Below are 15,765 nucleotides of genomic sequence, written 5' to 3' on the forward strand. Positions count from 1 at the left end.
TTATTTCTAGTACTTCCTTTTTATTACTAAACTCCTCTCCTCTTTTTCTTGTTTTTAATCCTTTGCTTTTGATTCTGTCTTCTTTTCTCTCTGTCCCCATATTCTATAATCTAATCTTTATTTTCCTTCTCTACTTCTCCTCCTTTTTCTTAATTTACTTTTAATTTTTCCTATAGTAGGGAACTATCCAAAATATGGAATAGTTCTACTTCTCCTTTTCTGATTAATTCGAGCCTGAAAAAGAATTGTTTTTATTTTTCAGGCTCAGTAATCCTTCTCCACTCTCAGGATTATAGAGGCATGAGGTGGAGCCTTGTACTTCTGAGAAAGGATATACAATTGCCTGCATTTGCCCACTCTGAGGAGCAAGGACCTGCACTCAAAAAAAAAATAAAGAAAGAAAAAATCCAAAGTGAAGAATCCTAGAGGAGCCCCCTTGAGAGCTGAAAACTCTCCACCCTTCCCTGATGTGAAAAACACGTCATTTACACCGTTTCTAACAGATGGCAATTGCTGTAAGGTAAGCCTCGCTTATTGATAACATAAGTGGTTTGGTCTGTTTGTAACTATGAGTTTCAAAGCTGTGTACTGAAAGGGAAAGCAAAGTTTTAAAAGTAGTGTGCTTGCTTAGAAATTGTACTCTGACATACACGGAGCTGGGCTTCAGTCTGATACGTCTTCATGCTTTCCCTGCAAATCGAAGTGCTTGGTCATTAACACAGTGAGTCACAGTAATGTGTTATGATCTGATCTGGCATTTATAAGGAAATAGAGTGTCTAGCCTTGGATACCTCTCCTACAGGTCATTTGTCCTAGTGATAAAGAGAGTGCTTGCTCCCAAGAGAAAGCAAAGCCGCCCATTATGTCAGCTCACACCCTGGAAAAGGCTACTGATTTCAGTGCATCTATTTGTGATGTGCTCTCTAAACGGGGTCAGTGTTATAACTGGGAGGAGGGAGCAGTTTCAACTGTGAGCGAATGCTCAGAGAAATGGTATAACTGACTCTGTCAAAGATGAATATAAAATGTAGACAAGCTGGCTTGCTTTATATTCACGTTTTTTAAAAAAATACATATATAATGATTTGGGTTTGGGATCATTGATTTATATGTCAGACAGATGAAAAGCAAAATTTCTATGATGCCTTTATCATTATTCTGACAAGGACTGCTTTTAAGTTAAAGACTGATAAAGAATTCCAACTTTTGACATTACTAGAACAGCCCTATCAGCTTTAATTTTCTTTTGTTTTCTTGTTGTCAAAGAAAGGCCATTAGAGATAAATTATGATCTCAAACTGGTTAATCTAGTGACATGCATTTTTTTTCCATAAATTGCCCTAGCCAGTTTATAAAGCATTATATAATGTCACTGAGAAGCAAGCTTCAGAAAGTAGAAATTGCAAATATTGAACATCATCGGTCTTTAGGCCAGAGGTTCTCAAACTGCTGGAAGACCGTCCACAGCTGAACCATTGTGTCATACTGCACAGGTAAATGTATGAGCCTATTTGTTCTGTTTGACTGTACTTTTGTCTGCACAGTTTTCTTAGCATGCTAGAGACCGCTAGAGTGTGCTCAATTATAAGTCTGATAAGAAGCACACATAGTGGTGCATAGGGAGTGTTCAAGGTTGCTGAAAGTTTATTTTTTCCACTAAATTAGGGAGCTAGTGCTCTTGTCATTATAGATCAAAGTTAATTGACCTCATACCATTAGCATCAGTATAGTTACAGCACAGAGTTTGTACAGAAAGCTGGAGAATTTAAAACTGGAAAGTTTCATTTTGACCAGTCTGTGTGTGTACGCTGTAGTTTCACACTTCAGGTGAGGAGCAGCTGTGCAGGTTATGAAGATTTCATGCAGAATTTTGTTGCCTCCGATCACGCTTGCGTTCCAATATATTCTGTTTCAAACCAGTCTTTACTCTTCTCTCTCTTTCTTCTCTTTTTTCTATTTTTCTTCTTTCTACCAATTTACTAGTTTGATAAGTGTTCAGCCACGGTGTTATCTATAAAACATAATTGACAGCTAATAATAATTTGCACCTCTTTAGGCTGGCATAGTCAATGTTTTCAAAGCCTTTATAAACATTAGCTGAATCAAGCATCACCCAATCAAGTAGGCCAGTATTATTCATGTATTTTGACAGGTAAACTAAACTAGAAAACAAAATCAGATAGTTTCCCTGCAACCACAAGACTCTGTGCAAAAGCCAAGATGAGAACATGTATCTTCTGACATCTGTTCCTATGCTCAACCATACAATGGTGGGTTTTTTTTCCAAATATGTATATGATTATCATTATGATTAAAGGGTTATGATTAACATTCTTTTGGGAATAGATAATATGACTTCTTTATACTAGAAGCTTTCAAGCATAATATATCATCCTGAGTATGTTATAATAGGACTGACACAAACAGAGAGTACACTAAAAAAATCCTCCCTGCAGCTCAGCTGGATGTTAGCACAGATATATAAGGCAATATGTGAAGTGAAAGAGAGAAACAAAGAATTGGAGAGAGAGGTGAGAAGATGCTGATAAAATCGGCAGAAAATATAGAGAATGACAGCAAAAAAGAAGGAAATAAAAAATGAGAAGAAAGAGGAGTCAGGCTGGATCTATTCATACCCAGGACTAAATTGTGTATTATAGATTATAGATACTTTGCGTAGCACGCTAATAATTAGATGTTATTTAGTCAAATAAGCATATAGAACCTAGAATCACACAAGTTTGGAATAGAAATAAAAATCATGTTTCCTGTCACAGTATGTAAAGACTCTGCTGTCAGTCTTGTCTATTTTTAATGCATAATGGTAAGGAAATGGAAATACTCTGTATGTTTCACTATCGTGATGTGATAATGTCATATATCAGTGCATATCATAACATATTGTATCATAAATCTGTGTGTTATCAGTGAATAGACAATATTTGGAGAGAAATTCTTAATTTACCAGTGAACAGTAGCATCTGTGTAGGACAGAGCCCCAAAATAACAATACCATGCAGAAAGTTATTGTAAATTAAACCACTCTTTTTTTTTCCTGTAGTGTATGTGTTTGCAGTATCCTCTTTCAAGACTTTGGTATCACGGAAAAACTGTTAGTGTTTAGTCACTTTCTGCACCAGTGATTCCATCTGCTGGGGATTCGATTGATTTTTCACATCTCGGCTTAAGAAGGCCCAGACTGTGCCCTATTGCCTGTGAGTGTGTGGTGGCACCAGCAGTAAGGGATGTCAAGGTAAATGCTTTTAGGACAAGAGCAATGATGATGGAAATACCACAGAGGGCTTTAAGGTTTCATGGAACTGCAGACATTTTCTTATCTGAGCAGTTCAAAATGTGGACTTCATATGGTAAAAGGCTTTGTCCTGTAGGATCTTGCCTTCTTATTAATGTTTTAAAAAAAAGGTGTGTTACTGTTCCTTAGTTTGAAGCAACATTTATTTCCTTTTACATTTGGATTTAATCCTCAACTCTTTAAGCATGAAATTAATTCATATTATTTTCCTAATCCTATGAAAAGATACTCCTGGGAAGTATCTCTCTCCTGGGAAGAGCAGAAGGTTAGGGATAGATGTGGGAACAAGGAGATCGATGCTATGTTGACTGAGATTTTACCTTCTTAAGGTATTGTGCCACCAGACAGTATGTTTATAATAGCCGCATTTAATTGCTGTCAGGTCACTTAAAACTTCTGAACAGACTGAGAAGAAGAATAGATTCTCCCTGGGCCCTTGCTGCTCTCTTTTGCACCTCTCCAATCTTAGTTTCCTAAATGAAATGGTGGTAGACAGAGGCCAATGGGACTGTAGTGGCAAAATAAGCACATAGAGAAGCATAGTCATGGGGCATGAAGGTGACTTGGAAGGACTGGGGGTGGATTATTTGGGGGGTTTTCCCTCATGGTAGATGTAATCCCTATGCTGCACATGTGATTAAGTATAATGTTTGTAAATGTTGCTTGCTTTTATATAGCGTTCCCATAAAATCAACCCTCATTTCTGTATGGTTTACTTGAAGCTCATGAGAACCTGACTCGGCCTTTGGAGAAGGTAGATTCAGGCATTTTGACCTGAATCCTGACAAATCAGGGTGTGATGCTTTTATGAAGGTATGACAGCATTTGGCCTCTGTGATGCCTGTAAGAATTATGCTTCTTTCCTCAAAGAAGGGATTCCAGTTAATTTACAGGAAAGATCTTCCTAGGCTGACAGCAGATTTGACTGGTAAAACAAGCTCTAAACTAGGAAGCTGGGGAAGAATGCTGCTAAAACTTCTTAACTATTTAAGCCTGCTACAGACAGGAAAAGGGAAAGAGGCATAGTTGCATGACGATGAAATGAAGAAAAAACATGTTTAACAGTGGCAAGTACAGTATGTACTTGAAAGGGTACATCAAGTACACCGGCTGCACCACTGGAACCGACTGTTCCTCCTACTGCTGGAAGCCTGGACAAGAGGATGAATGAATTAAAACTCCTAGTACTGGATACAAAACCAAGTCTTGTAGTGGTAGTGATAGAAATATGGTAGCCATGACATACTCTGGGTTAAAGAATTGAAAGGTATAAAGTGATTAGGAAAGTGAGAAATATATACACAGACAGTGAGATAGCATTGTCTGTTAGTGAAATAAAAAATGGGACCACCAGGAACAGGAATGTTAGCAAATATCCAAGGTTCGGAACTGGATAATGATATCCATTTTGTAAGATGGGGCAGGGGTAGCAGGAAGGAGTAGTGGAATTTATGTGTTCATGGGAGACTTTAACTTTCCCAGACTAAGACACAAAGATATGTCCATTGAAAAACTGGACATTTGAATACTGTAACTTTTTGCCCAAATTTGTTTTCCAATAAAGTCAGGTCTTAGATATTCTTGGAAGTGAATGAAGGTAGATTTTTTTACCAAACAATTAGCGAACCAGCAAAAAAATAATGATGTGTTACGTTTTGTTTCACTGAACAGCAAGATCTAAAGGGGCTGGACATAAAAACTAAACTTAAAGCAGATTTAATTTTGTCCAATTCTCTTTCTGAGAAAAGTAGAAGATAAATCTGTACTTCTGGGGCCTTAGAAAGGCAAACTGAAAACCAGGATATTCAGTGAGTACTGGGAAGCTTACATATTTGAACATGGAGGAGGCATATAACTTTGAATCAAAAAAGTTTTAACAGCAAGCAAGATAATACTAGTAGAAAGGAGTATAGATCTCGCCGGAATGATAGTCATCTTAAACTGTGCGTTAAAAGTAAGAAGAGAATCCTTAAGGAATGCAGAAGGGGATTGATTAAGCGGAAGAATTATGCCCTAGAGGTTAAAAGATACAGAACTGAAGCAAGAATGGCCAAAAGCTATGTTAAACCAGACTTAACTATTTATTTCAGTTCTCTGCAGAGCTCTTCAGCTTTGCAAACAAAATTGAACAAGGAGGAAAAATTCTCATCCTATGTCTTTTCCAAGGAGCATGCACACGCTAAGTAGAGGGATGTGTGATGGCTTTCAACAACTGATCAGGAAAACCCACCTCACGCACCTGAGAGCATGTTCCTTGTTACTGAGAAGTGCTGAAAGAGGGGCTGCAGTCCCACTGCTTCCTCAGGCTTTCTCCCTCTGCCAAAATCTGCGCCATAGTATATTTTGTAAGAACTTCTTCAGGGGGCTTATTTCATTTGCTAGTAGAATATCAATAAACGACAGGCTTAACATAAGCCCTCTGGCCTGCCATTCAGAGAGCTAGGCTAAATGGCACTTGTATGCGGCACTACGCTCAGTGCCACGGCAGAGAGGAAAAGTCTCTCAGAAAAAGGCGAGACTCATGTCTATAGGATTCCTACCTCTTTTACTGTACCATTTGGAAGGTATGTAATAAATTCAGGAGGAAGTTACAGGACAAAAAAAAAAGTAAATGGTCTCAGAGTCAACAAAGACAAGTTTACTTCTGTAGAATTCATTTCAGTCTCAGTGATGTTAAGCAAATTAGTGGTCACTCGGCATTTTGACTTTAGACTCTCTGGCTTTTAGTTCTCCATCTATAAAATGGGAATAATAATAATTTTTCTGCTGGTGGAGGCTGTGTATGTGAAAATACATGCATTCTTGATGTAAAGCACGATGAAACTAGTGATACAGAAATCACTAATTTTATTCTCAGTGCAGGAATGTGGAGTGTGTGAGAATAAGGTTTGGAATGATCCATTCACTGAACAGTATTTAATATGTAAATGTTTTTTGAGTAAGGCAGTGATTTTGTAGAGAGGAAAAAAAGAGAAGTCATAATGATGTTTAAGATCGTATTATACTGGTGTTTCATGGAGAAACTGAAGGTTGTATGAATAACGTTAATACCAGTGTTTCCTTTGGTTTTTAAGTATTTTTGTCAGTTTGTGAATGATTGACTTGGCAATCTTTACACACTTCAGGCTTTTTTTAGTGTATCATATACATATATCTCTGCACATATGGAGAGAGATAGAGTTGTATTATGTATGTATATACCAGAAGAAATGTATTACTATTAGGATAGGAATAGCCTTGTGTTATAGCCTCTTACCCAAATAGGTATGGCTCAACCAGCGAGCTCTCTACCAGTGAAATAATCACAGTAAGCAGTCGAAGAAACCATTCATACGCTGAGATTAACTTTGTGCCTAAAGGAAGAAAATTATGCGTGGAACATCAAAAGTCATGAATGTCCTAGAAATGAATGCTACTGGGATCAGCAGGTTACTGACAGTTTAGGACAGTTATCTCCTGCCACAAAATCCTGCAGGACCACCCAGCAAGAGTTCCATGCAGGGGTGAGATTGCTGCATGTGGAAACGCGTGTCCACCCCTACACTTGCTTGTTAGTACACATAGACATTTGCGAGGGTGTGCAGGAGGGAGGCTGACAGGTAGACTTGATTGTTGACTGTTAATAGCATTTCACTGCTAAAATTCCTAATTGCTGTTTCAAGGAGAGAAGTTTAAGACTGAAATACTCTGGTTTATGTGCATGCATACCACTCAGTGCACTGTGTCAGCAGGTGACAGTACCATTCCTTCCACCAAGGACTGGGGAGCAAGAGTCACTCAAACTAAAGTCAGTCTTTACTTAAAGTTTCACTGGACTCGATGTAAAATTGTCTAAGTGAAGCCTGGGGGTGCCAGATGGTACACTTCTGGGGCTGGGTGGTATTCATATCCACAGGGGCCTTCTGAGTGTGAGTCTATGGATATGGGCAGAGATAATTGTTATTGCGACTACTCTAAGACACTAATAAAAACTTTGCCAATGAAAGTATTCATTTAAAATTTCAATCTTTATTTTATGCTATGGTATTCAAATAAGCATATTGTAATTCTAGTTGAGGGAAAACAGTAAAGGTAATAGGCTGCAAGCTTTCATAAACAATGGGCAAAAAGAGAAGTTTCCACTATTTGTACGACATATTATTTCTGTAACATTGTACAACAATATCTTCATGTTTGCCTTATACACTCTGCTGGGTGTATACCTCAAATTTACAGCATTGATTGTAAATTCCTTTAAGAAAGACATCGCACTTCGACAGCACACTGGCTTCTGTGGTATAAGTGCCATTTCTTCTGCACTGCTTCTTTTGTCTGCCTAAAAGGAATAGTGGATTAAAGAGAGCTAAAACTGTAAAACGTGCTTTGTAAACAGTATTATTTCTGCGATACTGCTCATAATGGTAAAGCACAGAGTTAGGGGTTTGTTTTTCTTTGTTTCTTTGTTAGGGTTTTTTGGGGTTTTTTTTATACAAATGATGAGCTTTTGAAATGATCATGAAAATGTCGTAGATACTCCAGTACATCTGCAGTTCAGCCCTTCCTTAGCTCCTGTTCCTCTGAGGTTCATATAAAATTTGACTGATTTTTTTCCCCTTTATTTTCTACCTTTAAATATTGTAAATCAAACAGCCAACACATCCAAAACATATCAGTTCTTTGAATCCTTCTGGAAGACTCCCTACTGTGCTCTCTGAATTTTTAAGCTTTTCAGCATCTCATATGACAAGTATGTTTTCTTCCAATGGACACGTGCAATGCACAGTCTGTCAGTTTTTCCCAACTCTGTCGCTCAGAAAGAACTTCAGCATTGCTATATCAACTTATTTTTGATAGCTGGAAGTGTTCAAGTCTTCTCAATGAATCCTGTAACAATACGTCTTGCACTGGAAGAGTAAATAGCCCTTTGGTTAATCTTTCCCCATGTTCAGCTTTGCTTGCAGGCTGGAGTCGCCAAGGCAGTATGTTTTTGTTTGTCAGTCTTGCTCTATGTGCTCCCTCTAGTGATCCAACCACGTAAAACATTTGCTTCCGAGGGGGAAGAGCTGGAATTTCCCAGATGGCTCACAAAACGTTTAATGAAGTGTGTAGCACAACCATTTCATTACAACATATTGTGTACTTTTGCCTTTAATAACTGCATTCCTCATCCAAGAAGTCTCTATAGCTTTCAAAAATGAATTACAGTGGTATTATTTTTCTCAGAATATATTTTTCCATGACAAGAATAGCACTTTCCTAAACTATTGTATTTATTAGCAACCTGTTACCCTCTGACACTACTGTCATTTTCATCAGCCTTGATAAAGTGAGTATCATTTAAAATCTCTTTAAAAATTATTAAACCAGTTTTATTTTATTGGTTTCTTTTTTTTTTTTTTTAACTGTTCATGAAGCAAGAAAATAAGAGTCTGTAAAAAATTAGAATTTTTATTCTGATTTGACGGCAGTCAAAAAATCAGACTTAGCCTGGGGGTGGAATAATTTTCTATGGAATCGTATTGTCCTGATGAAGAACAGGCTGACTTAGAAGGTGTTCTCCATTTCCAAGCCAAAGTATGAAGCTCAGTGCTCGTAGGTGGCTACTGCTCCAGCTTCAGGAAGACCTGCTGCTGTTCCTGACAGTTTAGAGGGACTGAATCTGTAGAAACAGACGCCCGTGCACAATTTCTTGCTTCTCTGTGGCTTCTTTGTCCTTCTTTCTTTTGCACATACCTATTGTCTACTGTATTTTCTCTGTCCACTGAGGATGTGAGGATATGCATCTAGATTGTATATAGATAGGGCTGAAGATCTTGTGCTTACTTCCTGTATGACAGGTGTATTTTACCCTGTAAGAGGGACATAATGATGGCATAATGGACTTTATTGCTTCATAATAAAAAAAAAAAGAGAACATAATTAATGCATTGACACCCTGTACCTTGCAGTACCTCTGCTTAAGTAATCATTCTTAATTAATTAAACAAGTTTTTGACAACAGCATAGTTACTGGTGGACAGAGCTGTGAATTAGTTACCACTGGCTCCTCTTAGCTAGGCTGAGGAATTAAGAGGCAAAGATATTGAACTGCCTTTTGACCCAGAAGTCGTCCTTCTGAAATACATTCTTACATCTTTGGGGAAATCATGTGTGACCTAGTTGCTGTGGACAGGGATAGGATGCAAACTCCTTCCAAAGAGGTCCTTTCAGCATGGATGTTCAATCCTCTGTAATAAGTGTCATTATGAAAAGCTTCATCCATTGTGTAATTCAAAGGAGTTAGAAAAGTTGTGATTGAAATAATTTGATTTCTCATATATTTGCATAAAACTATTAGAACAAAACACTTTTTTTTCTTTTCTTTTAAAAACTGTGGCTTTATTCCCCCTATCAGAATTCTGTCCTTGGAGCATCAAAGTATGGGGTTTCATGTTCAATTCTTGACAGATATTTGAAAGGGGCACTTCTGTTGTAAGCACAGCAGCAGCTGCAGCTACAGCTCAGCTTCCCTTGTTTATAGTGTGAATGTCATCCTATTCATTACAGCCAAATTCTGCCCTTTTTGGACAAACTTTAGCTTCCCATGAACTCCAGCAAACACTCAGACTGTGTACAGCAGCCCCCAGTCACATGCCAGTGTCAACTTTTTAGTAAGTGTTTGTTTATTCACAAAGTACAGCGTACAAACAGCATCCAATTCTTCTGGTGCTGGTTGAGTGTTTCTCAAATTGATGGGTACAGGACTGGGCCCTTAACTTGCCAGCAACCAGAGCATTCAAATGAATTATGCCTTGGACAGCAGATTGGATAGCCACTCACGTGGAATTTTGCTTGATGTACATAGTATCTCTGATAGGACCAAGAGGTATTAAAATGAATGTGCATGTGTGATTAATCTGTGCGTGCATGGTGAATCTTACTGGCCCAGAAAAAAAAGTAATGTGTAATTATTTCATCAGCAACCAGCAATTCTACACTGAAACCAATCCATAGTAAAAGCAATCTGCAATTAGCCTGACAGCAAACTTTGCCCATCACTATTGTATATTAATATTTCCATACTTTCTGCTAAAGTCTCTCTTATTTAATTCATTCCTGTAGTTGAAGGGAAAAAAAAAAAAACAACCAAAACCAAACAACTTAGAAGATTTCCTATCATGAAGAATCAAGGAATTATGTCAAGTAAATAACAAAAGAAAGAAAGAAAGAAAAGTGTGTAGACTGGCTCCCTTGTGCAAGCCAGAGACAGAGGGGATATGAAACCTCTGAAGGATTCCAGGTCTACCAAAAAACTTGAAGTTGCTGAGTGGGTTGTTCACATCAGCTAGAGATGAGTATCTCTAGAGATGAATAGGCAGAAATTGCAGCAGTGGCTTCTCCTCATGCAGGGATGGAGGTAACAGGGCTGAAAGAGACTTCTGTAAACTTTTGATGAAGGTGACAGTGTAGGTAAGATCTGTACATATTAAGTTTTTCTAACCCTTTGCTTGAGTGCTTCATAAAAAAGCCAACCAACCAACCAACCAACCAACCAACAACAGCAAAAAAAAAAAACCCAAACAAAAAAAACCACAACAGTTTGTGGATATCAAATAGAACCAGCCCAGCAAACAAGAAAACTGCACTGCAAGAATCCATCTGAAGGCTGTGGGATTCACCAAGGGGGGGTGATGGAGGGGAAACCTGATCCAGAAGGAAGGCTTACTAGCAAAACCAAAACAGATACGAGTATATCTTCCCTATAATCATGACACAGTTATTCAAGGCTGCCTTTTTTTTCTTCTCTCTCCCCCCGCCCCCCAAATGGAATTACATCTTTGTTTTCCCTTTCTCTATATCAAATTGGGCAATAGCTACTTTGTCCACACCTGCTGTTTGATCCGGGCAGCAGTTTGATATTTTTTACTCTGTTTTTTAGCATCCTGAATTCTTTGCCAAAAGTGGTTACCACTCCTCCGCAAATCACAAGGTAACTAATACTTAATCTTTTTCTCTCACCTGTGAGCTGAGTCCAGAGAAGTTTTAGTGGAAGCTGAATTCATGGAGAATGCAAAGCCCATGCTTCCATGTATTTTAAGTAAGATAAAGGCAAATTACTGTTTTGATGTAAATGTAACCTCGCCTCCACCCCTCCCCCAAAACCAGCAAAGAATAATGCAACAGAGGGGTTGATCTTAAGAGTTACATCAGTCAAATGGTGCTCCAAAGCAAGGGAGCAGCTCAAATACAATTTTAGCACCTCTGCCTTTCAGAACTCAGTTGGATGTAATGTCTACATCAAGGAACTGACAGAATGAAGCTAACTGGTGTGAAAAAAAACCATTCCTTCTGAAGAAGCTTCTAAATACCAGTTGTCTAAATCTATTGATAAGCAGGGATGCATTATTAATGAAGCCTGCAGCCTGCCTAGTGCTGCTCAGATGGTTCAAGCATTTAGTAGGAAATATTTCTGTGAAGTGCTGCACGGAATAATGACAGTGTCTGTCTTAAATCGAACAAATGACTGTAGCAAGCTCTGGGGAGGCTCAGAGCAAGCAGATGCTTTCCAAGTGAAAGGCAATGGGGTACCACCTGCTGTAGGCAGGCAGGCAGGAACAGTCCACTAAATATTGACTTGTTAATAATTCAAGACAACAGGAACCCCTAGCTCTTCAAGCATGGCACTGCCCCTTCATCATGTGGCTTTTCATCACCCTAATGAGCTACTTGAAGAATCAGACACTGAAATGTCTTGCAGACATTCCCCAAAGACTAGGACTCAAGCTGCCATAATTCTGAGTAAGAAGTTGTTGCTGGTACACAAAATCAAGATAATTTTAAAAATGGCAGGATCAGTGCTTTAGCTGAATATTGCTCTTTGCTACACATTGCTGTTTAGTGAATCAGTCTGCAGTTTGTACAGCTCCTGGGGCAGAATGCCTGTCTTTTATGCCATTTCTCTGGCTAAAAATAATTGACATTCCAGTTTATTACAGGTGTATTGATAGTTTCATTTGCAATGAGAAAAAGAGCTCTGTGAAAATCTACAAGAGACTACTTGCAACTGGAATTCTCAATTAATACTTACTGAAAAGGATCCTGGTTTTCTGATTACTATGTGTTTGGGACCCTCCCCAATTCCTACCTTCATCGTGGATGCTAAATCAGCATTTGCAAATGAATAGTCTTCAACTGAAATAATTGAAATTGAATAACCCATTGACAATTAATAACCCTTCAAAAGTTAGCAAAGCTTCTATGCAGACTTTATTGACTTCCTGGTTTACTATCAACAACAGCAGTTTGCCCTGCTTGAACACTGCAGCTTTATGATGAAATGCAGGAGCACCTGTGTTAATAGTCTATATCCTGGTGATTGTTGCTGTTGCTTCTCTTTCAAGATGCAGCCTTAACAGAACCTTCCCATTCATTCCCCATTTTTTGATTTAAGATATTTTTCTTCCCCAAATACATGATTTTTCACTTATTTTGGAATGATAAAGTAGTAATGTATTATGACATGTTTCTTGTTTGCATGACTTTCCCAGCTGTCAAACAGTTAAGTTATCACTCAGCTACCCGACTTCTTTGCAAACTTCACAGGGTGTTTTGCTGCACTTAATCAAGCTGACGAGGCTTCACTCTGTGAACTGTCTTAATAATTCTAAATGGAATTTAGTCAAGTGTTCATAAAGCTACTGATTATCTATAGTGAGGAACTTAAAATTACAGGAAATTCATTAGTGTTGCTATGAAGAGAGTGCTTCCTCCATGCCAGAATGAGTGAAAGTGTCTTGCGACTTTCCAGCACTGAGCCAAAGCTTTATTTAAAAGAGCTGTGAGTGTGTGCGACTTTCTCTGCTGCACTGCTGAGCTTCTGCTTACAGCCCTCCAAGTTTTTGGTCATCTGTATGCACTGATAGCGTTTGGATTTGTCAGGACTTGGAAAATTACCTGGGCTCCCTTACAGAACTAATTGAAGTTGCCACCGCATCTCCACAAACTTTATGCTTTTTTCTGTCATTTGTGGTGTTAGAGCAGCTTAGCAATCTCTACTGTTCATTCAGTGGTGGCTGGTCCTTACTGGACCAGCTGGGAGTGATGATCTGCATGAAATCACTCTGTAAAGAAACCCCAGGAATTTAAAACTGCAAACTGTAGTCTTTTCCTAGCTATTGTTTGTTTTTTCTTGAGAAGGTTGGTAGGTTAGAAAATATCTTCTCATTTCTTTGTAGGATGGGAATATGTGGGGTTCATTTAAGTAAAACTGACAGCTATCTACGAAAGTAGTCTTTAATTCATTTCTCTTTCCTTTGTCTAGGACACTTCTGTATTGTGGCTGTAGTAGATTATTTCTGTTTGCATCATTTGTATCATTCTTTTAGATTTCCTTCTCCACTTCTCAGCTGCAGCTATTGCAGAAATAACTGTGATAATGTCTGTGCATCATAAATGATATAGGGAGATGAGAGAGGTCTACTCTGTAAAAGCAGATTTGCCAAAACAGCTAGAGATTGTGGCAAAGCTTTTTTGTCCCCACCCCTCTTTTTTGATGCTGAGTAGATAGGCGTCTTCAGCACCACTGATCCAGTCACTGCTGGCAAATATGCATCCCCAGCTCCTTGACAGTTATAGCACTGCTTGGCCTGCACTGTTTCTCTGACTTGCTCAGCATGTCTCCTCAAATGAGGACATCAGTGTTAGCAGTGTTTCTCCGTTGTCCTTACTGCCATATATGCAGCTGTCATTGCAACACTGAGGCAAGTATTACCCTTTCTGCTCCCCCAAAATACAATTGCTTTTGCTACACAGAATTGCTGCTATTTGCATGCAAGGTAGAAGCAATATGAGCTTTTATGGAAGTATTTTTTTTTGCTTAGACAAAACTCTGTTTTATGACAGATCAGTTGCCTGGTCAGACATTATTGCTAGAGAGTATAATTTCTTCTGCAGCTTAAAAATCTCTTTATCCCGATTGGTAGAAGATAGCCCATTAGCATTTCCTCAGAGCTTTTAATTTGTTGGCTACAACAGGTTTGGGCCAGTGCTTAATATTGTTTGTTGAGGAAAAGCAAAGAGGTAGATGATCCTTGATTATGCAGTCTTTCCCTCTAGTGAGTGGTTTTGCTGTATGCACAAAACCGTAGTGAGGAGTTCTAGTATGAACATGATTGTCCTCGAAGTAGTGTAAGAACCAGCCTGTCCTGGTAAATGAAGACTGGGCCTTAGCGGCTGAACTAGGACGCTTGTCTCATCTGAAGTTGTCTTTTCATATGCTTTCCAAACTTGCCTTGCTGAGATGGGAGATTGTATGTTGGCCCAAGTTGTACAGTTGACTTGTCCCACTGGATATTTTTACTTTATGCTGATAAGCACAACATGGACAAAATATAGGTGAGGAGCTGTATGGTCTGTCACAAACTCATCACTAACAGCATCTGGTTTTGGCAAAAGTGGGTATGTGAGCAATGTGAATGGACATCTGGTTTCTATAAGGCCAAACTTGTGTTTGTATACGCTAACGAGAAGATAAGGTGAACCACCTGGCACCCAGAAATAGCTGTCTGAATATACCCTGCCTTTGCAGACAAGACAGCAAGCAGAACTGGGTAAGAAATTTTTAAGTCAGAGGCTGAAAATTTGGTCCCTAATTTTATTTTCAAATAGATGTTAATTTCAAAGTATATGACTACAAAGCGGCAACTACATGTTTGTCTTGCCTACAATGGTATTACTGAACATTGATCACTTTTCTGCTTTCTAAATTAAATGGTGGAATAAACAGCAATCTAGTTTTCTCAAAATATCACTACGTGTTGTCAGATCCTGAGATATCAACAGAATACATGACACCATTGCGGAGTTATATGCATGCAGTTTGCATGTTTCAATATGCTTCGCTAGTAAAAGCAATAAATTGCCGAATTCCTCACCAACACTGCCAGGTAGACAGGATTTGAGGAGGAGAACATAATAGTGTTATTCAAGAGTGCCTTTGATCATGGGAAGCTTAAGCTTTTGAAATATCTTGCAACTGGCTAGCTTAGAATGAAATTTTTAAAGGCTGCAAGGATCTTAAAGCCTTCAAAGGTGTGCTTTCTGTCAAAAATCACTGTGATTGCTCTGCTACGTGAGGCGTTGCCTTGTACATCAACATTAGCATCTCTGAATGCCAGAAGTACTGTCAGTAAACTAGCTTTAAATGCCCATTGAGTTCTGTAGCCATTGGCCTAGTAGGCCTGCCAGGGCCCCATCAGTGCAGCTACAGGGCAAGCATGTTGAGGTAGATGCTGCAAGGGTCTGGCAGTAAGCACAGCTAGCAGAGAGGACTCCTGTCACCGCTGGATAGCTGTTCAGCATCAGAAATTGCACAGCCAGGAGTAGTAGGGACATAATTAAGGCTGAAATAGGCATTTTTTAAAATGTTTCGCTGTGTTTTTAACCAAGCAGAAAATAAGGCCCTCATTTTCCAATAACTTTAATATGATCAGAAA

The 15,765-nt window shown here is 38.7% G+C and overlaps 1 protein-coding gene across 1 annotated transcript in view; it reads left to right on the plus strand.

Moving 5' to 3' along the window:
• Positions 1-469: 469 nt before the first annotated feature.
• The window catches only part of TTC29 (tetratricopeptide repeat domain 29), a 224,294-nt gene continuing 208,998 nt past the window's right edge, over positions 470-15,765 (plus strand). Inside the window, exon 1 of the mRNA XM_041126217.1 lies at positions 470-520. Coding sequence (XP_040982151.1) covers positions 504-520 — 17 coding nt within the window. The 5' untranslated portion in view covers positions 470-503. The remainder of the gene's footprint in view (positions 521-15,765) is intronic.

The sequence above is a fragment of the Aquila chrysaetos genome, chromosome 1 (assembly GCF_900496995.4).
Source record: "Aquila chrysaetos chrysaetos chromosome 1, bAquChr1.4, whole genome shotgun sequence".
In the NCBI taxonomy this organism is placed as follows: domain Eukaryota; kingdom Metazoa; phylum Chordata; class Aves; order Accipitriformes; family Accipitridae; genus Aquila; species Aquila chrysaetos.